Below are 21,970 nucleotides of genomic sequence, written 5' to 3'. Positions count from 1 at the left end.
AAATGAACATGGTGAATTCACCTCTCATTTCATCACCGTCCATTCCCATCCTAACAGAAGAGAAGGGAGCAGATCATCCTCCCCATTCTAGATGTATCCAAGCTCAATTATGGACGTCCCCCACCCCCCCTCCATCATTCAGGACCTCTTGCACCCAGTCAGGATGTCTCCAACGGTGGTGGAAGAAATGGGCTTACTGACCAATGAGCTTCCCCTCACCTGTCGGCGGGACCGCATTGCACACTCTTCCAGAGTCTCTGCTGCTTCCAGCTTGCCCTGGCGCCGGTATAACGCTCCGAGGTTTCGAAGGGTGGTGTTTACTGTCGGGCTTGAGGAAATTTAGATACAGATCATAAAAAATTCCAAATATATTGTTTACAAACATGATGATTATATAGTGAAGAGTAGATGAAGAAAATGTATAAGAAAAAGCCCAGGATTACTGGATAGGACACAATGCAGGACTGTGAAAGCTCGTGGGATTAGTGGGTAGTAGCAACACACAATGAACGGCTATGACAGCTCAGTGGTTACAATTCCAAGAGACAGCAAACAGCAGTGGTTAATGCAAGAAATAAGTTTGGGGGCAATGGAATTTCTATTATTACATTACACATTAGGGGCAAAGACCTGAACAGAAGACACTTACCTGTTTACTCTGCAAGCTTTGTACCAACCCCCATATTCAGAATACGGTGTACTGTCATTGTGAGGGGTCTGATAAAAAAAAAAGACAGACACAAAAGGGAGCATGAGACAGACAGAAACATAGCTTCAGAGGCGGACACGGGGAAGGGGAGCGGCAAGAGGCGGACACGGGGAAGGGGAGCGGCAAGAGGCGGACACGGGGAAGGGGAGCGGCAAGAGGCGGACACGGGGAAGGGGAGCGGCAAGAGGCGGACACGGGGAAGGGGAGCGGCAAGAGGCGGACACGGGGAAGGGGAGCGGCAAGAGGCGGACACGGGGAAGGGGAGCGGCAAGAGGCGGACACGGGGAAGGGGAGCGGCAAGAGGCGGACACGGGGAAGGGGAGCGGCAAGAGGCGGACACGGGGAAGGGGAGCGGCAAGAGGCGGACACGGGGAAGGGGAGCGGCAAGAGGCGGACACGGGGAAGGGGAGCGGCAAGAGGCGGACACGGGGAAGGGGAGCGGCAAGAGGCGGACACGGGGAAGGGGAGCGGCAAGAGGCGGACACGGGGAAGGGGAGCGGCAAGAGGCGGACACGGGGAAGGGGAGCGGCAAGAGGCGGACACGGGGAAGGGGAGCGGCAAGAGGCGGACACGGGGAAGGGGAGCGGCAAGAGGCGGACACGGGGAAGGGGAGCGGCAAGAGGCGGACACGGGGAAGGGGAGCGGCAAGAGGCGGACACGGGGAAGGGGAGCGGCAAGAGGCGGACACGGGGAAGGGGAGCGGCAAGAGGCGGACACGGGGAAGGGGAGCGGCAAGAGGCGGACACGGGGAAGGGGAGCGGCAAGAGGCGGACACGGGGAAGGGGAGCGGCAAGAGGCGGACACGGGGAAGGGGAGCGGCAAGAGGCGGACACGGGGAAGGGGAGCGGCAAGAGGCGGACACGGGGAAGGGGAGCGGCAAGAGGCGGACACGGGGAAGGGGAGCGGCAAGAGGCGGACACGGGGAAGGGGAGCGGCAAGAGGCGGACACGGGGAAGGGGAGCGGCAAGAGGCGGACACGGGGAAGGGGAGCGGCAAGAGGCGGACACGGGGAAGGGGAGCGGCAAGAGGCGGACACGGGGAAGGGGAGCGGCAAGAGGCGGACACGGGGAAGGGGAGCGGCAAGAGGCGGACACGGGGAAGGGGAGCGGCAAGAGGCGGACACGGGGAAGGGGAGCGGCAAGAGGCGGACACGGGGAAGGGGAGCGGCAAGAGGCGGACACGGGGAAGGGGAGCGGCAAGAGGCAGACACGGGGAAGGGGCACAGCATCAAAAGGCAGGCACTGGGGGGGGGCCATCAAGAGGCAGACATGGGGGGGGGCCCCCATCAAGAGGCAGACATGGGGGGGGGCCCATCAAGAGGCAGACATGGAGGAGGGCCATCAAGAGGCAGACATGGAGGAGGGCCATCAAGAGGCAGACATGGGGGGGGGGGGGGGAGGCACCAAAAGGTAGACACGGGGGGGGGGGGCGCACCAAGAGGAAGACATGGGGGGACCAGGAAAAGGCAGACACTGGGACCAGAAAGCTTTTTTGGGGACTGGGATCACTAATGTCACAAATAAGATGGAAAGCCAGGCTCCGATATATGGAATTCCTGTATTGCTAACACAGTGATGACAGGCTAGGGGAGCTTGCAGGCCTCACCTTGCTCATCTCCTCTCTTTCCTCGGCATGCATCCAGATGGGCTTGTGATCATCTGCAGGACAGAGAATAGGAGGTATTGGCACGTAGGAAACATGGAATTATCAGCAGCGAGGGACTGAACTAGAACTTACCATCCACCGAGCCAAACTCTTTTACATGAGCCTGTGTCAGGATGTCCTTGTACAACTGTTCGGCTGCCTTATACTTCCCTTGTTTCAGGTAACAGGAGGCCTGAGTAAGAGAGATCAGGGATAAAATGATGAGCAAATCATTCCAAAACACAACATACCAGATCCTTTCATTCAACACACCGAGATCGTTTAACACAATACAACGCTAATGAAATGCATTTGAACCCTTCACACAACACTAGTAATAGAAGACACTGGATGCTTTCACATCACACACACCACTAACAGAACAAAGCATATCCCAACACAACAGTGTCGGATCCCTGACAATACACAGCTGAAGGTTCTCTCACGGCGGCTGCGGAATTCAGAATGCCATGTATTGTCTATGGAAGGAGGCACCCTTCCATATTGTCTGTAAAAGGAGCCCCTCCCTTACATTTAGCAGACGCCATCAGCAGAATAAGACTCCCTCATGAAGAGCGTCCCTCATCTCATCATACAGTGAGGGAAAAAGTATTTGATCCCTGCTGATTTTGTACGGTTGCCCACTGACAAAGAAATGATCAGTCTATCATTTTAAATTGTAGGTTTATTTTAACAGTGAGACAGAACAACAAAAATATCCAGAAAATGCATTTTGAAGAAGTTATAAAATTGATTTGCATTTTAATGAGTGAAATAAGTATTTGACCCCTTCACAAAACATGACTTAGTACTTGGTCAGACGTTTCTTGTAGTTGGCCACCAGGTTTGCACTCATCTCAGGAGGGATTTTGTCCCACTCCTCTTTGCAGATCCTCTCCGAGCCATTAAGGTTTCGAGGCTGACGTTTGGTAACTCAAACCTCCAGCTCCCTTCACATATTTTCTATGGGTTTAAGGTCTGGGGACTGGCTAGGCCACACCAGGACCTTAATGTGTGTCTTCTAGAGCCGCTTCTTTGTTGCCTTGGCTGTGTGTTTTGGGGCATTGTCATGCTGGAATACCCATCCACAACCCATTTTCAATGTCCTGGCTGTGGGAAGGAGGTTCTCACCCTAGATTTGATGGTACATGGCCCCGTCCATCGTCCCTTTGATGCGGTGAAGTTGTCCTGTCCATTAGCAGAAAAACACCCCCAAAGCATAATGTTTTCACCTCCATGTTTGATGGTAGGGATAGTGTTCTTGGGGTCATAGACAGCATTCCTCCTCCTCCAAACATGGTCAGTTGAGTTGATGTCAAAGAGCTTGATTTTGGTCTCATCTGACCACATCACTTTCACCCAGTTCTCCTCTGAATCATTCAGATGATTATTAGCAATCTTCAGATGGGTCTGTACATGTGCTTTCTTAAGCAGGAGGACCTTGCGGGCGCTGCAGGATTTCAGTTCTTTACGACGTAGTGTGTTACCAATTGTTTTCTTGGTGACTATGGTCCCAGCTGCCTTGAGATCATTGACAAGATTCTCCCGTGTAGTTCTGGGCTGATTCCTCACCGTTCTCATAATCACTGAAACTCCACGAGGTGAGATCTTGCATGGAGCCCCAGACCGAGGGAGATTGACAGATATTTTGTGTTTATTCCATTTGCGAATAAATCGCACCAACTGTTGTCACCCTCTCACCAAGCTGCTTGGCGATGGTCTTGTAGCCCATTCCAGCCTTGTGTAGGTCTACAATCTTGTCCCTGACATCCTTGGACAGCTCTTTGGTCTTGGCCATGGTGGAGAGGTTGGAATCAGATTAATTGATTGCTTCTGTGGACAGGTGTCTTTTATACAGGTAACAAGCTGAGATTAGGAGCACTCCCTTTAAGAGAGTGCTTCTAATCTCAGCTCGTTTCCTGTATAGAAGACACCTGGGAGCCAGAAATCTTGTTGATTGATAGGGGATCAAATACTTATTTCACTCATTAAAATGCAAATCAATGTATAACTTTTTTGAAATGCTTTTTTCTGATATTTTTGTTGTTCTGTCTCTCACTGTTAAAATAAACTGACCATTAAAATTATAGACTGATCATTTCTATGTCATCGGGCAAATGCACAAAATTGGCAGGAGATCAAATACTTTTTCCCCTCACTGTACCCACCGTACCGCTATAAAAACACCCAACCTACCACAGTGTATTTTAGGCCCCGGGTCAGGTGAACATAGCCATGCCCTATTATAACCCTTTATACTCATTGCTATTTAAAAGACAACCAGCACCAAACACACACCAGGTTATTCTTTGTTTTGGCAACATTTGGGTCGTCAGGACCGAGTCGGGCTTGGTAAATCTCCAAAGCGCGGCAGTAGTAGTACTCCACTTCATCGTACTTTCCCTGGTTCTGACACAGGAGAGCAAGATTGTTCAGCTGTTTCGCCACATCTGGATGATCCTTCCCGAGGACCTGAAAACAAAACGCCACAATCTAAGCATGAGGAGGAAAGAGGGGAACAGAGATCAGGGCACGCATGTCACGGGTTGCGTTAACCAAAGGGCAGAGCACATGTAGCTGGGTGAGTGACCAAAGGCCAGTGAACGTATGACAGGGTGAGGGGTCAAGGAGCAGGGCATATGTAGCTGGGTGAGACTGAAGACCAGGGCATGCGCCCGAGGGTGGGGGGTGGGGGGATATGGGGGAGGGGAAAGACCGGGGCATGCGCCACCGGGGGGGGGGGGGGGGGGGAGAAGGCCATAGACCTGGGCATGCGCCAAAAGGGGGGGGAGAGAAGGCCAAAGACCAGGGCATGCGCCACAGGGGGGAGAGAAGGCCAAAGACCATGGCATGTGTCATGGGGGGAGAAGGCTAAAGACCAGGGCATGCTTCACAGGGGAGAAGGCTAAAGACCAGGGCATGCTTCACAGGGGAGAAGGCCAAAGACCTGGGCATGCTTCACGGGGGAGAAGGCCAAAGACCTGGGCATGCGCCACAGGGGGGAGAGAAGGCCAAAGACCTGGGCATGCGCCACAGGGGGAAGAGAAGGCCAAAGACCTGGGCATGCGCCACAGGGGGAAGAGAAGGCCAAAGACCTGGGCATGCGCCACAGGGGGAAGAGAAGGCCAAAGACCTGGGCATGCGCCACAGGGGGGAGAGAAGGCCAAAGACCTGGGCATGCGCCACAGGGGGGAGAGAAGGCCAAAGACCTGGGCATGCGCCACAGGGGGGAGAGAAGGCCAAAGACCTGGGCATGCGCCACAGGGGGGAGAGAAGGCCAAAGACCTGGGCATGCCCCACAGGGGGGAGAGAAGGCCAAAGACCTGGGCATGCCCCACAGGGGGGAGAGAAGGCCAAAGACCCGGGCATGCCCCACAGGGGGGAGAGAAGGCCAAAGACCTGGGCATGAGCCACAGGGGAGAGAGAAGGCCAAAGACCTGGGCATGAGCCACAGGGGGGAGAGAAGGCCAAAGACCTGGGCATGAGCCACAGGGGGGAGAGAAGGCCAAAGACCTGGGCATGAGCCACAGGGGGGAGAGAAGGCCAAAGACCTGGGCATGAGCCACAGGGGGGAGAGAAGGCCAAAGACCTGGGCATGAGCCACAGGGGGGAGAGAAGGCCAAAGACCTGGGCATGCGCCACAGGGGGGAGAGAAGGCCAAAGACCTGGGCATGCGCCACAGGGGGGAGAGAAGGCCAAAGACCAGGGCATGCATCACAGGGGAAGAAGGCCAAACACCTGGGCACACATTCAAGAAAGAAGAGAGGCCAAAAACCAGGGCCCATGTGACAGGAGGGTAAATGTTAGAGCACACATGGCAGGGACGGCAGACAACCAGGTCATATGTTGCAAGAGCCACACACAGACCTGGAGAAGAGGACGGAGTATTTTTTTTTTTTGGTTGGGGTAGTATAGAAGCCATTAGCACATAGAGGTTCTGGAAGGAAACAGGAAGGATAGAGTCTGGTTTTACCTTCTCTCGGATTTCCAGCGCTCTCTTGCACAGAGGTTCCGCCTCTCTATATTTTCCACGCTTGCCATACAAGACTGCCAGGTTATTTAGAGTTGCTGCCACCTACAAAAAATAAAAATAAAAAATTCAACCCTGACCTCAGTACATTTCCAAGGGCCCCAGGTTATCATGCATCTAGAAATGCCTGGAGTGCCATCCTGTCCATCAACAAGGACAGATCTTATCACACATAAACCTACTGACCTGGAAGCCTCACTAAGGCAGCCCATAGATGATTCGATTTCCTTTCCTTCCATCGTGGATAGAAGGAAGGAAAATCACTTGATTTCCTCCATCAACACCGTCAGCAGTAATCATAAGTGAAAAATCTGACAGGCTGGTTGTATTGAAGGATCAACTTGGGTACAATCAGTGTGCCTATACATGGTCTGAATCTCAGCCAGTCCCTACTGAAAAAGATGAATTCTGATCCAAGCATGGCCAGCTTCAGACATCATCTACTTAGGTCTGGCTTTCCTGCTCATCCACTGACTGCTTGCCTTGGGGGTCCCAGATTGTATTACGTACTGATTCTTGGTGGTCCTTACCTTTCCTACTCTCTCACTGGCGGCCTGCCAAGGGGCCACCCGAATGTCCTTGCTTTTCTTGCTCACCCACTGACCACCTCCCATGGGGTGCCCTGGACCATATACAACAAACTGCTGGGTGGATTTTGCCTTTCCTGCTTTCCCACTGACTGCCTACGACAGGGAGGAGCCCCCAGATTATGCATTACGTACTGCCGGGTGGTCCTTGCCCAGGGTCTTCTCTCGGATTGACAGGGCATCATTTAAAAGATGGGCGGCCTCTTTGTATTTGTTCTGGTCCCGGTACACCAATGCCAAGATGTTCAGCATGGTGGCCACGTCAGGATGGTCATGTCCGGAGGTTTTCTCCAGGTCTTCCAGCGCTTGCTTGCAGAGAGGTACAGCGACTTCGTAGCGCCCCTGGGAAGCGTACTGGATGACAAGATTGTGCAGTGTGCGAAGTCGGGCTGGAATCTCATATCCACCTTGCTGGGCAGCTGCAGCTGCTGAGCTGTGCTGGTGAGAAACTGAGAGGAAGAGAAATTTAATTTCATGATCACACTTACCGTATATGCTCGAGTATAAGTCGAGTTTTTCAGCACATTTTTTTGTGTTGAAAATGCCCCCCTCGACTTATACTCGAGTTAAGCACTTTTCTGCAGCAAAAAATTTCATTTTCTGAACCGACTTTGGGGCCCCGTATCTCAGGGCCACTTGATGCTAGGAACCCCAAATTTGGTGTGCAAACCCACAGGAACTGGTCCTATAACATATCCAAAGTTGGGGTTCTTAGTACTAAGTGGCCCCGAGATACGGGGCCCCAAATTCGGTCAACTGTGTCCATCTGCAGCAATGTCATTTCAGGACCCTTTGGGTTCAGAGACCCCAAATTTTGGCTGCAGCTAGGGGGCATCTAGGAACCCTTAACTACCGAGTTTGAAGTTCAGGGGACCTATGGCTTCAAATGGGCACAGTGAGGCATGCAAATGGGCATTGTTGACCCTCTTTTCCACTTACAGTAGCTGTGCATTTCTCACCTTCGTCTTATACTCGGGTCAATAAGTTTTTCCCATTTTTTTGTGGTAAATTATGGCCTCGACTTATACTCGGAGCGACTTATACTCGAGTATATATGGTATATTTCACGACCACTAATGAAAACATTGCACACCCTAACCCATAATAACCAACAAGATGGAAGACTGGTGGGAAACAAAAAGGAGAAGAAGATGTGTTTCCTGATCACCAATATATTTAATGATCACTGACTGTGTACCCTAACCCACAGAGACATATAAAATGGAGAAATAATGTTGAGGGTACAATGGTGTGCCACTGACAATTTTCTCAGACATCCACTATCCCACCATCGGGGGGGGGGCTATAAATCTCAAAACTTATTGTGATACCTTCTCCAATTTATATGGGTTTGGAGAAAAGCTAAGTTAGAGGCCTTTAACCACTTGCTGACCAGTGCACAACGATACACGTTGGCACAATGGCACGGCTGCGCAAATGGGCGTACAGGTACGTCCCCTTTAAGAAGTGGCATTGTGGCCACCTGCTCTGACCGTGCCCGCAGGACCCGCGGACTTGACGTCCGCCGGTGTCCCGCGATCGTGTCACGGAGCGGCAGAAAAGGGAGATGTAAACAAGGCATTTCCCTGTTCTGCCTAGTGACAAGACAGAGATCTACTGCTCCCTGTCATCAGGAGAAGTGATCGCTGTCACTCCCTAGGACACACTTAACCCCTTCATCGCCCCCTAGTGTTTAACCCCTTCACTGCCAGTGTCATTTATACAGTAATCAGTGCATTTTTATAGCACTGATCGCTGTATAAATGACAATGGTCCCAAAATAGTGTCAAAAGTGTCCGCCATAATGTCCCAGTCACGATAAAAATCGCAGATCGCCACCATTACTAATAATAAAAAAAAAAAAAAATAATAAAAATGCCATAAATCTATCCCCTATTTTGTAGACACTATAACTTTTGCACAAACCAATCAATATACACTTATTGCGATTTTTTTTTACCAAAAATATGTAAAAGAATACATATCGGCCTAAACTGATAAATTTTTTGGGGATATTATAGCAAAAAGTAAAAAATATTTTTTTTTTTTCAAAATTGTCGCTCTTTTTTTGTTTATAGCGCAAAAAATAAAAAATGCAGAGATGATCAAATACCACCAAAAGAAAGCTCTATTTGTGGGGAAAAAGGACGTCAATTTTGTTTGGGTGCAACGTCACACGCCCGCGCAATTGTTAGTTAAAGCGACGCAGTGCCGTATCGCAAAAAGTGCTCTGGTCAGGAAGGGGGCAAGTCCTTCCGGGGCTGAAGTGGTTAAAGAGGAAGTAAACTTCCATCTCTGAATTCTACCTATAGGTAAACTTATAATAAGGGCTACCTATAGGGAGTGTAAATATCTCCTAAACGTGCACATCACTGGCGCATGCACTCTAAAGGAACGGCCACCGGCGCGGTTTCTTCAGCACCCTGTGCCGTGACCGTCGGCTCCCGCGCGCATGTGCGAGAGTGACGTCATCGCGGCTCCGGCCAATCACAGAGCCGGAGTCTGTGAACCCGGAAGCATAACGGGTGAAGATGGAAGCGGCCTCCAGCAATGACATTGCATCGCTGGAAGGCTTCGTTCTCAGGCAAGTATCACATAATGTGCAGGGGAGAACAAAAAAAACAAAAAACACATCCAGTGGTTTACAAGCGCTTAACTGTAACATATCACCAATCTGTTATAAATTCAAAAATGTATTGTATAATCAAGACCTGATTATAATCACAAACAATTCGCCATCTCTAACATCACAGAGCCGGTCACGACCATATGGTCGGGATCCACCCAAGAGCCGGGACCGTCACCTGGCTCAGCCTCTCAGCAAGCCACCGAGAGCCCGAGCCAGCTGCTCCTGCCCCCTCCACAGCCCAGCGCTCCAGTAAGTGAGGGGGGACGGACGGACTCAGAGCAGACAGCAGTGACTGACAGTTACCAGCTCTCTGCTCAGAGCACTAAGGACCGAGCGATCATCGGTCTTTAACCACTTCCGGACCGCCCACTGTCGTTATACGTCGGTACTTTGAAGAGGTGCATCGTTATTGCAGCAGCTAGCTGCCATAACCCCGGTATCCTCTTCTTCAGCGGGCGGTCCGCTTCAAGATAAAAATGGTCTCTGTGGCGGATTCGCCGCAAGATCACTTTTATCGGCGGGCGGGAGAGGGCACCCCCCTGCCGCCACGCTCCGGTGCCTTCCGCTGCTTAACCAGAGCCGTCAGCAGAGGAAGAGATCGGATGTTCTCTTCCTGGGTATGGACACGAGTGAGGGGAAGCTGGCCCCCACCCTTCTCCATATCATTGCAAAACGTCACTTCCGCCCATAGCTCTTAAAAGGGCCATTTTATTTTTTTTTGCATTTTTTTTAAATGACAATTTTTTTTTTTATTGCATTTTAGTGTAAATATGAGATCTGAGCTTTTTGACCCCAGATCTCATATTTAAGAGGACCTGTCATGTTTTTCTTCTATTACAAGGGATGTTTACATTCCTTGTAATAGTAATAAAAGTGACACTTTTTTTTTTAAAAGAACAGAGTAAAAATTAAAAATAAACAGGTAAAATAAATAAGAAAAAAAAAAAAAATTTTAAAACGCGCCCGTCCCGACGAGCTCACGTGCAGAAGCGAATGCATACGCGAGTAGCGCCCGCATATTAAAGCGGATTCCAAACCACACACGTGAGGTATCGCCGCAATCGGTAGAGCAAGAGCAATAATTCTAGCCCTAGACCTCCTCTGTAACTCAAAACATGCAACCTGTAGAACTTTTTTAAACGTCGCCCATGGAGATTTTTAAGGGTAAAAGTTTGACGCTATTCCACGAGCGGGCGCAATTTTGAAGCGTGACATGTTGGGTATCAATTTACTCGGCATAACATCTTTCACAATATAAAAAAAAAAATTGGGTTAACTTTACTGTTGTCTTTTTTAATTAAAAAAAAAGTGTATTTTTTTTACAAAAAAAAAAAAAAAGTGGGCTTGTAAGACCACTGCGCAAATACGGTGTGACAGAAAGTATTGCAACGACCACCATTTTATTCTCTAGGCTGTTAGAAAAAAAATTTATAATGTTTGGGGGTTCTAAGTAATTTTCTATCAAAAAACAAAAAAACAAAAACAAAAACCTTTTTTAACTTGTAAACTACAAATCTCAGAAAGAGGCTCAGTCCTTAAAGCGGAGTTCCACACAAAAATGGAACTTCCGCTTTTCGGAACCCTCCCCCCCTCCGGTGTCACCTTTGGCACCTTTCAGGGGGGAGGGGGGTGCAGATACCTGTATAGGACAGGTATTTGCACCCACTTCCGGCATAGACTCCCATGGGAGTCTACGCCTCTTCCTGTCCCTCCGCGCTGTCTCCTGGGAATCATACAGCTCCCAGGAGATAGCGGGGACCAGTTAGGAAGCGCAGCGCGACTCGCGCATGCACAGTAGGGAACCGGGAAGTGAAGCCGCAACGCTTCACTTCCTGATTCCCTCACCTAGGATGGCGGTGGCAGCTGCCGAGAACCGAGCGGGTTCTCGGCGTCCCCTGCCGACATCGCTGGACCCCGGGACAGGTAAGTAGCCATGTATTAAAAGTCAGCAGCTGCAGTATTTGTAGCTGCTGGCTTTTAATATTTTTTTTCTTTAGATGATGTAGGTGGACCCCCGCTTTAAGTGGTTAATCCGGTTCTTAGAACTGGCGGGGGACCGATGCTGCATCCACATAGGTAAGTATGTTTAACCACTTCCCGCCCGGCCTATAGCAGATTGACGGCCGGGCGGTGGTTCCGTTATCCTGACTGGGCGTCATGTGACGTCCAGCAGGATAACATGCCGCCGTGGGGGCGCACAACTCGGCGATCGGTGGAGAGGCGTGTTAGTCTGACACACTCCTCCACCGATCTTGATAAAAAGCCTCCGGCGGAGGCTCTTTACCATGTGATCAGCCGTGTCCAATCAAAGCTGATCACGATGTCAATAGGAAAAGCCCTTGATCGGCTTTTCCTCACTCGTGTCTGACAGACGCAAGTAGAGGAGAGCCAATCGGCGGCTCTCCTGACAAGGGGGGTCTGCGCTGATTGTTTATCAGCGCAGCCCCCCCTCAGATCACCACACTGGACCACCAGGGACGCCACTAGGACCACCAGGGAAGCGGGCAACATGTGGATGGCCAGGTATGTACCCCATGGCTATCCACCTGTACCCAGTCTGTGCCCAATCAGTGCCCACAATGGGCACTGATTGGCACCATTATATTTCAGTGATGCCCAGCAATGCCACCCATTAGTGTCATCAGTGCCACCAGTGTCAGTGCCACCCAGTGTCCATCGGTGCCACCTGTCAGTGCCCACCCGTGCCACCCATAAGTACCCATCCGTGCCACCCATAAGTACCCATCAGTGCCACCCATAAGTACCCCCTATCAATGCCACCTACGAGTGCCACCTATCAGTGCCCAGTGATGCCTATCAGTGCCCATCAGTGATGCCTATCAGTGCCCATCAGTACCCATCAGTGATGCCTATCAGTGCCACCTCATCAGTGCCCTCCAGTGCTGCCGTATCAGTGCCCTCCAGTGCTGCCGTATCAGTGCCCTCCAGTGCTGCCGTATCAGTGCCCTCCAGTGCTGCCGTATCAGTGCCCTCCAGTGCTGCCGTATCAGTGCCCTCCAGTGCTGCCGTATCAGTGCCCTCCAGTGCTGCCGTATCAGTGCCCTCCAGTGCTGCCGTATCAGTGCCCGTCACTGAAGAAGAAAACGTACTTATTTACAAAAAATTTTTTAACAGAAACAAAAGAAAAACTTGTTTTTTTTCAAAATATTTGGTCTTTTTTTTTATTTGTTGCGCAAAAAATAAAAAACGCAGAGGTGATCAAATACCACCAAAAGAAATCTCTATTTGTGAGAACAAAATGATAAAAAATTTGTTTGGGTACAGTGTTGTATGACCGCGCAATTGTCATTCAAATTGCGACAGCGCTGCAAGCTGAAAATTGGCCTGGGCGGGAAGGTGTCTAAGTGCCTGGTATTGAAGTGGTTAAAAAAAAACAAAAACTAAAACTTCTTTTAACCACTTCAGCCCCCGGAAGGTTTTACCCCTTCATGACCTGGCCATTTTTTTGCGATATAGCACTGCGTTACTTTAACTGACAATTGCGCGGTCGTGCAACGCTGTACCCAAATAAAACTGGTGTCCTTTTTTCCCCACAATTAGAGCTTTCTTTTGGTGGTATTTGATCACCTCTGTGGTTTTTATTTTTTGCGCTAAAAACAAAGACTGACAATTTTGATTATAAAAAAAAAAATATATATATATATTTTTTTTACTTTCTGTTATGAAACATATCCAATAACAGGCCAATATATATTCTGCTACATATTTTTGGTAAAAAAAAAAAAAAAATCCCAATAAGCGTATATCGATTGGTTAGCGCAAAAGTTATCGCATCTACAAACTATGGGATGTTTTTATGGCATTTTCATTCACTTTTTTTTTGTACTAGTAATGGCGGTGATCAGCGATTTTTAGCGGTTCTGCGACATTTCGGCGGACAAATCGGACACCTCACACTTTTTTTGGGAACCAGTGACATCATCACAGTGATCAGTGCTAAAATTATGCACCGTTACTGTACTAATGACACTGGCAAGGAAGAGGTTAACACCAGGGGCGATCAGGGGTGTGTCTCTAGCACTTAACCCCTTTGATCGCCCCTGGTGTTAACCCCTTCCTTGCCAGTGTCATTAGTACAGTAACAGTGCATATTTTTAACACCGATCACTGTGATAATGTCACTGGTTCCCAAAAAAGTGTCAGGTGTTCCGATTCGTCCGCCGAAATGCTTTCTTACTGTGTGGGGGATGGACTCACTGGATGGACACAGATATCCGTTATGCTTAGCAGGAACACAAGATCTCTCTGTTCATACCTGACAGGACAGCGACCTGCCTTGTTTACATCAGCAGACCGCCGTCCTGTCTCTCTGGGGAGGGATCGCAGGAGGCCGGCAGACATCGTGTCCGCAGGACCCGCTGATTGGCTCCCACTCCGGCCAAACAGCGAAATGACGTACAGGTACGTGGCTTCGCGCAATAGAGGCGCACTGTGGCCGGTCGGCAAGTGGTTAGGTGTATCCTCTCACAAAGTCCTCAGTACACACAGGAAGCAGATGAGAGATCCTTATAACATCGATCATCAATATCTTCTAATTAGGGGTGCAACGGATCAAAAATCTCACGGATCGGATCGATCCTCGGATCAGAGTCACGGATCGGATCATTTTCGGATCAGAAAAAAAAAAAAAAACCCACACAAATCTTGTTACACCCACCGGAGTTTTAGATTTAAAAGCTATTTTCAACACAAAACCGAGCTTATATGCATAAATACAGTATTTGTGCATATAAGCTCAGTTTTGCGTTGAAAATGGCTTTTAAATCTAAAACTCCGGTGGGTGTAACAAGATGTCCGCTTGCCCCCTTCTCACTCTATCATTATTGTACTGTGCAGGAGTATGGGGTGTAGCAAGATGGCGGCGACGAAATGTCACTTCCTGTCGAGACATCGGCCGCTTCGGGGGTATACTAAGATGGCCGCCGGCTCCGGAGCTAGGCCGAAGCCGCGGCCTTTCCTATGGCTGAGGCCGAAAAGTGCTCCGCAGATCGCGGGTGTGCCGATCCGCGGAGGGTGATCCGTACGGATCACGGATCGGCAACGATCCGTTGCACCCCTACTTCTAATACTCACTTCCTTGTCCAGAATCTTCCTCCTCATTCGGGAAAAGTTCATCCAAGTTGTCTTTAGCAGAATCTCCATCCTTCTCCTCCTGTGAAGGACAGAAAAGAGTCCATGAAAACAATTCTTACACCGTACGAGCCCTTGACATTAGAGCTGCACAATCAATCGTTAAAAAAAAAAAAATCGTGATCTCGATTCAACCCCCCTGACGATCTCCATTGCAGAGTTTGCTGATTCTTTCATATAACAAGTGGAGAGACTTATCTGCTCACTCAGCTGTCAAAAGAAAACATCCAGGCAGTCTGCCAAGTTCACTCTTCCCTCCTGCATGTATCTTTACCTGTCAAATGTCTCCCCTCTGTCTGTTATGAGACCCGAAAAACTGCAGATTCTGTGGGTGGGTCTGTTGTCTGGAGCTCAGTGGGTGGAGTCGTGATGTCAGTAGACTCCCCGCCCACCTCAACACTCCCCGCCCACCTCTACACTCCCCGCCTACCTCTACACTCCCCTTGTCAATATGCATTTTCTCCTGTGTATTTCTAACACTGAACTTCTGCTATGATCTCTAACATCCAGTGAAAAGACAGGAAAGTAACCACATAACTTCAGCATGCCAAATCATGGTGAGGTGTGGAACAGCCAATCCTTGCAGAGCTGCTGAAGAAAGGAGTGGGGGGAGGGAATTAAAAAAATCATGCATGTCTTAGGCTAGTGCACGAGATGTAAATCACCTGTCACTCACAGCAAGGGGGAGGATTTGACAAAGTTTTTCTCATTTTGTCAAGATTTTTCTCACTGAACAATAAAAGAGGATTGCTCAGAGATGGATTAACTCTGTGTGGCAAGACTGGGCTCAGATGATAGGAAATCTTATACTCTACAGAATGATATCAAAAAAACAAAAAATTTTCAGATTTACAGCCACTTTAAGTTAAAATCAATTTTTTTTGCTAGAAAATGACTTGGAACCCCCAATTATATATATATATATATATATATATATATATATATATATATATATATATATATATATATATTATATATTTTAGCAGAGACCCTAGGGAATAAAATGTCAATTGCTGCAATATTTTATGTCACACTGTATTTGCCCAGCGGTCTTTCAAACACAATTTTTTGGGAAAATATACACTTCAATGAATAAAAAAAAAAAAAAAAAACGAGTAATTCTTCTGGATATTAAGAACTCGAGGGATGTGATAATAACATGGGCAATATCGTCACATCACATGACCAGCAATAAAGGAAACTTGTAGTAACCGGGCTGCGTTGTCAGTTTGGCATTGTCTGAATGACAAGATGAAATCAGATGCATGCAGTAGGCATTACTTCTGAACGTAACATAATGTAACAACATTAGGATAGGATGAACTAAAAAGATGTTTTTACATCGTAAAACGTTAAGTACACCTTTTCAGGAATAAATACCGAATCCGAAATATCTGCTCCTCTCCCCCCTTCTTTCTGCAGGGATCTGGGACAGATCAGAGCGATTCCGATTGGTCGGCGCCAGCACACAGCATCACTCTGATCCACGGCACAAGTGTTGCACAAAGAAGAGAGAGAAGAGCAGGGATTTCAGATCCCCGGACTGCTACACCAGCTCTGTGGGCACTGACAGCTTATCACCCACAAAAGTAAAGTACAGCATGGACCGGGGAGCGCGGGGAGGCCGTAGGGCACGTATGTCAAACGCAACCCGCCACACATCAGGCCATGTGGCCCTTGCACCCAGTTTTGCAGCCAAAGCATGGCAAGAACTCCATTTTGCCACCTCCGGCTCTCACCCCCCCGGTGTCCATCAGATGCAGCCTCACCAGTGCCCATCAGATGCAGCCCCACCAGTGCCCATCAGATGCAGCGATCTCCCGGTGGGTCACAGAGCTGGATTTGAATTTCCCGGGCTTGGCGGTCCCACCTCCTGCGATACGTCACACATATTCAGTTTCCCGGCATTGGATCAGTGTGCCGTCTATCACAGGAGGCGGGACATGGTTATTGCGGCCGCCCGGACAATTCGGCTCCGTAACTCAAAGGGAGATCGCCACTCTGCGTCAGGATAACAGAGGTGAGGAGGGAGATGAGGACTCTGAGCAGCCAGAATGACTCCCCCCCTCCCCCCGCGCAATGTGCGGCACCCGAGGCGGACCGCCCCCTTTTCAGTGCTGAAAATTGGCACCGTTTCTTCTTTCGGTGCACTTCTAGTGTTGGGGGAAACCTGGAGTTTTGCTTTAAATTTTGCCAGGAAGGGGGCCGAGAGCCAGGAAATGGCAACCAGGAGTTGTCACTTTAGTGATTTAAGGAGGAGGATGATGGGTTATCGATGTACAATTTCCTTCTTCAAAGTTGGTCACATCCGGCCAGAACTCCCGGCTTACCGTAGGTGAGACGTCCTCGTCATACTTCTTCAGCTGGTTCATGAACTCCAGATGTTTCTTCTCCTCCTCCAGCTGGGCCACGTTCTGCTCGCTGTGCTGAAGCTTCTGTTGGGTATTGGCCAACTCGTCTCGGAGCCACTGGTTCTCCTGGCACAGACGCCTCACCTGTGCCCGTAACTTCTGCTTCTCCGATTCCACAGCCGTCAGGTGATTGGATAGCGCCATCATCAGCTGAAACAGAATAAAAAAGGGTCAGCATTAAAAGTGGAACCTTGGACCTTGCACTTTAGGCAAGGTCTGATTATTCAATGTGGTCCCCTCCTCCTCCTTCCTTAAACATGACAAACATGCAGAGGGACAAATATATAAAAACAAATTCTGCAATTATGCTACTCACATTGTTGGGAACTACAAAAATAAAATGTAATGTTGTAATAATGAACACTGAGCAGCATTTAGTTATGTCCCATTTACCTGGAGTTTAGCATTAATAATGGCATAATAACGTTTTGATTGTCAACCAGTGGGGATACACAGGACAGCAGGCACGGTGGCATATATGCAGAACGTGGCAACCTGGCATTGGGCATTAGATAATACAAATATGATTTACCACCACCAAGTGTCCATAGAGATGTAGACAGCTGGAAATTGTACACCTGGCAACACTGGCTGCTGCTTTGACAGCACATATCTACCACTTTGCAGGCGGTGGTGCAGGCCCGCCCGCTAGTGGGGGGCAGCGGTGGTGCAGGCCCGCCCGATAGTGGGGGGGGGGGGGGGGCAGTGGTGGTGCAGGCCCGCCCGCTAGTGGGGGGCAGCGGTGGTGCAGGCCCGCCCGATAGTGGGGGGGGGCAGTGGTGGTGCAGGCCCGCCCGCTAGTGGGGGGGGGGGGGGGGAGTGGTGGTGCAGGCCCGCCGCCAGGGGGGGGCAGCGGGTGGTGCAGGCCCGCCCGCTAGTGGGGGGGGCAGCAGTGGTGCAGGTCCGCCCGCTAGTGGGGGGGGCACAGCGGTGGTGCAGGTCTGCCCGCTAGTGGGGGGCGCAGCGGTGGTGCAGGCCCGCCCGCTAGTGGGGGGGGGCAGCGGTGGTGCAGGCCCACCCGCTAGTGGGGGAGGGCAGCTGGGGTGAAGGCCCGCCCGCTAGGGGGGGTAGGACAGCGGTGGTGCAGGCCTGCCTGCTAGTGGGGGGGGCAGCGGTGGGTCCAGGCCAGTCTGCTGGGGGGGGGGGGGTGGCAGCGGTGGCGCAGGCCAGTCCGCTAGGGGGGGCAGCGGTGGCGCAGGCCAGTCCGCTAGTGGGGGGGGGGCAGCGGTGGCGCAGGCCAGTCCGCTAGTGGGGGGGGGGGGGCAGCGGTGGCGCAGGCCAGTCCGCTAGTGGGGGGGGCAGCGGTGGCGCAGGCCAGTCCGCTAGTGGGGGGGGGGGGCAGCGGTGGTGCAGGCCAGTCCGCTAGTGGGGGGGGGGGCAGCGGTGGTGCAGGCCAGTCCGCTAGTGGGGGGGGGCAGCGGTGGTGCAGGCCAGTCCGCTAGTGGGGGGGGGCAGCGGTGGTGCAGGCCAGTCCGCTAGTGGGGGGGCAGCGGTGGTGCAGGCCAGTCCGCTAGTGGGGGGGGGCAGCGGTGGTGCAGCCAGTCCGCTAGTGGGGGGGGCAGCGGTGGTGCAGGCCAGTCCGCTAGTGGGGGGGGCAGCGGTGGTGCAGGCCAGTCCGCTAGTGGGGGGGGCAGCGGTGGTGCAGGCCAGTCCGCTAGTGGGGGGGGCAGCGGTGGTGCAGGCCAGTCCGCTAGTGGGGGGGGGCAGCGGTGGTGCAGGCCAGTCCGCTAGTGGGGGGGGGCAGCGGTGGTGCAGGCCAGTCCGCTAGTGGGGGGGGGGGATGGGCAGCGGTGGTGCAGGCCAGTCCGCTAGTGGGGGGGGCAGCGGTGGTGCAGGCCAGTCCGCTAGTGGGGGGGGCAGCGGTGGTGCAGGCCAGTCCGCTAGTGGGGGGGCAGCGGTGGTGCAGGCCAGTCCGCTAGTGGGGGGGCAGCGGTGGTGCAGGCCAGTCCGCTAGTGGGGGGGGGCAGCGGTGGTGCAGGCCAGTCCGCTAGTGGGGGGGGGCAGCGGTGGTGCAGGCCAGTCCGCTAGTGGGGGGGGGCAGCGGTGGTGCAGGCCAGTCCGCTAGTGGGGGGGGGGGCAGCGGTGGTGCAGGCCAGTCCGCTAGTGGGGGGGGGCAGCGGTGGTGCAGGCCAGTCCGCTAGTGGGGGGGGCAGCGGTGGTGCAGGCCAGTCCGCTAGTGGGGGGGGCAGCGGTGGTGCAGGCCAGTCCGCTAGTGGGGGGGGCAGCGGTGGTGCAGGCCAGTCCGCTAGTGGGGGGGGGGGATGGGCAGCGGTGGTGCAGGCCAGTCCGCTAGTGGGGGGGGGGGCAGCGGTGGTGCAGGCCAGTCCGCTAGTGGGGGGGGGGGCAGCGGTGGTGCAGGCCAGTCCGCTAGTGGGGGGGGGGCAGCGGTGGTGCAGGCCAGTCCGCTAGTGGGGGGGGGGCAGCGGTGGTGCAGGTCCGCTAGTGGGGGGGGGGCAGCAGTGGTGCAGGCCAGTCCGCTAGTGGGGGGGGGGGGGGCAGCGGTGTGCAGGTCCGCTAGTGGGGGGGGGGCGGCAGTGGTGCAGGCCAGTCCGCTAGTGGGGGGGGGCAACGGTGGTGCAGGCCAGTCCGCTAGTGGGGGGGGGCAGCAGTGGTGCACCCGCTCGCTAGTGGGGGCAGCGGTGGTGCAGGCCCGCCGCTAGTGGAGGGGGGGGGGACCGGTGGTGCAGGCCAGTCCGCTAGTGGGGGGGGCATCGGTGGTGCAGGCCAGTCCGCTAGTGGGGGAGGCCAGCGGTGGTGCAGGCCCGCCCGCTAGTGGGGGGGGGCAGCGGTGGTGCAGGCCCGCCCGCTAGTGGGGGGGCAGCAGTGGTGCACCCGCTCGCTAGTGGGGGCAGCGGTGGTGCAGACCCGCCCGCTAGTGGGGGGGGGGGGGACGGTGGTGCAGGCCAGTCCGCTAGTAGGGGGGGGGGGGCATCAGTGGTGCAGGCCAGTCCGCTAGTGGGGGGCAGCGGTGGTGCAGGCCAGTCCGCTAGTGGGGGGGGGCAGCGGTGGTGCAGGCCAGTCCGCTAGTGGGGGGGGCAGCGGTGGTGCAGGCCAGTCCGCTAGTGGGGGGGGGCAGCGGTGGTGCAGGCCAGTCCGCTAGTGGGGGGGGGGGGCAGCGGTGGTGCAGGCCAGTCGGCTAGTGGGGGGGGGGCAGCGGTGGTGCAGGCCAGTCCGCTAGTGGGGGGGGGGGCAGCGGTGGTGCAGGCCAGTCCGCTAGTGGGGGGGGGGCAGCGGTGGTGCAGGCCAGTCCGCTAGTGGGGGGGGGGGCAGCGGTGGTGCAGGCCAGTCCGCTAGTGGGGGGGGGGCAGCGGTGGTGCAGGCCAGTCCGCTAGTGGGGGGGCAGCGCTGGTGCAGGCCAGTCCGCTAGTGGGGGGGGGGGGGGCAGCGGTGGTGCAGGCCAGTCCGCTAGTGGGGGGGGGGGGCAGCGGTGGTGCAGGCCAGTCCGCTAGTGGGGGGGGGCAGCGGTGGTGCAGGCCAGTCCGCTAGTGGGGGGGGGGGGCAGCGGTGGTGCAGGCCAGTCCGCTAGTGGGGGGGGGGGCAGCGGTGGTGCAGGCCAGTCCGCTAGTGGGGGGGGGGGCAGCGGTGGTGCAGGCCAGTCCGCTAGTGGGGGGGCAGCGGTGGTGCAGGCCAGTCCGCTAGTGGGGGGGCAGCGGTGGTGCAGGCCAGTCCGCTAGTGGGGGGCAGCGGTGGGTGCAGGCCAGTCCGCTAGTGGGGGGGGGGGGGGGCAGCGGTGGTGCAGGTCCGCTAGTGGGGGGGGCAGCAGTGGTGCACCCGCTCGCTAGTGGGGGCAGCGGTGGTGCAGACCCGCCCGCTAGTGGGGGGGGGGGGGGACCGGTGGTGCAGGCCAGTCCGCTAGTAGGGGGGGGGGCATCAGTGGGTGCAGGCCAGTCCGCTAGTGGGGGGGGCAGCGGTGGTGCAGGCCAGTCCGCTAGTGGGGGGGGGCAGCGGTGGTGCAGGCCAGTCCGCTAGTGGGGGGGGCAGCGGTGGTGCAGGCCAGTCCGCTAGTGGGGGGGGGGCAGCGGTGGTGCAGGGCCAGTCCGCTAGTGGGGGGGGGGGCAGCGGTGGTGCAGGCCAGTCCGCTAGTGGGGGGGGGCAGCCGGTGGTGCAGGCCAGTCCGCTAGTGGGGGGGGGGCAGCGGTGGTGCAGGCCAGTCCGCTAGTGGGGGGGGGGCAGCGGTGGTGCAGGCCAGTCCGCTAGTGGGGGGGGGCAGCGGTTGTGCAGGCCAGTCCGCTAGTGGGGGGGGCAGCGTGGTGCAGGCCAGTCCGCTAGTGGGGGGGGGGGGGCAGCGGTGGTGCAGGCCAGTCCGCTAGTGGGGGGGGGGGCAGCGGTGGTGCAGGCCAGTCCCGCTAGTGGGGGGGGGGCAGCGGTGGTGCAGGCCAGTCCGCTAGTGGGGGGGGGCAGCGGTGGTGCAGGCCAGTCCGCTAGTGGGGGGGGGGGGGCAGCGGGTGGTGCAGGCCAGTCCGCTAGTGGGGGGGGGGGGCAGCGGTGGATGCAGGCCAGTCCGCTAGTGGGGGGGGGGGCAGCGGTGGAGCAGGGCCAGTCCGCTAGTGGGGGTGGGGCAGCGGTGGGGTGCAGGCCAGTCCGCTAGTGGGGGGGGCAGGGCGGTGGTGCAGGCCAGTCCGCTAGTGGGGGGGGCAGCGGTGGGTGCAGGCCAGTCCGCTAGTGGGGGGGTGGGGGGGGCAGCGGTGGTGCAGGTCCGCTAGTGGGGGGGGCAGCAGGTGGTGTGGCAGAGGCCAGTCCGCTAGTGGGGGGGAGGGGGGGGCAACCTAGTGGGTGCAGGCAGTCCGCCTAGGGGGGGGCGGCGGTGGG

General features: G+C 54.3%; 1 protein-coding gene across 1 annotated transcript in view; it reads right to left on the bottom strand.

Moving 5' to 3' along the window:
- Window positions 1-21,970, bottom strand: part of KLC4 (kinesin light chain 4) — a gene marked incomplete in the record, with an annotated part of 54,169 nt that overhangs the window by 30,675 nt on the left and 1,524 nt on the right. Inside the window, 9 exon segments of the mRNA XM_073628638.1 lie at window positions 220-328; window positions 650-717; window positions 2,315-2,367; window positions 2,447-2,546; window positions 4,652-4,825; window positions 6,327-6,428; window positions 7,106-7,419; window positions 14,694-14,772; window positions 17,081-17,311. Coding sequence (XP_073484739.1) covers window positions 220-328; window positions 650-717; window positions 2,315-2,367; window positions 2,447-2,546; window positions 4,652-4,825; window positions 6,327-6,428; window positions 7,106-7,419; window positions 14,694-14,772; window positions 17,081-17,311 — 1,230 coding nt within the window.

Source organism: Aquarana catesbeiana, linkage group LG04 (genome assembly GCF_042186555.1).
Source record: "Aquarana catesbeiana isolate 2022-GZ linkage group LG04, ASM4218655v1, whole genome shotgun sequence".
Taxonomy (NCBI): domain Eukaryota; kingdom Metazoa; phylum Chordata; class Amphibia; order Anura; family Ranidae; genus Aquarana; species Aquarana catesbeiana.
Note: the sequence above shows the minus strand (reverse complement) of the source record. Positions and strands in the feature narration are given on the sequence as shown.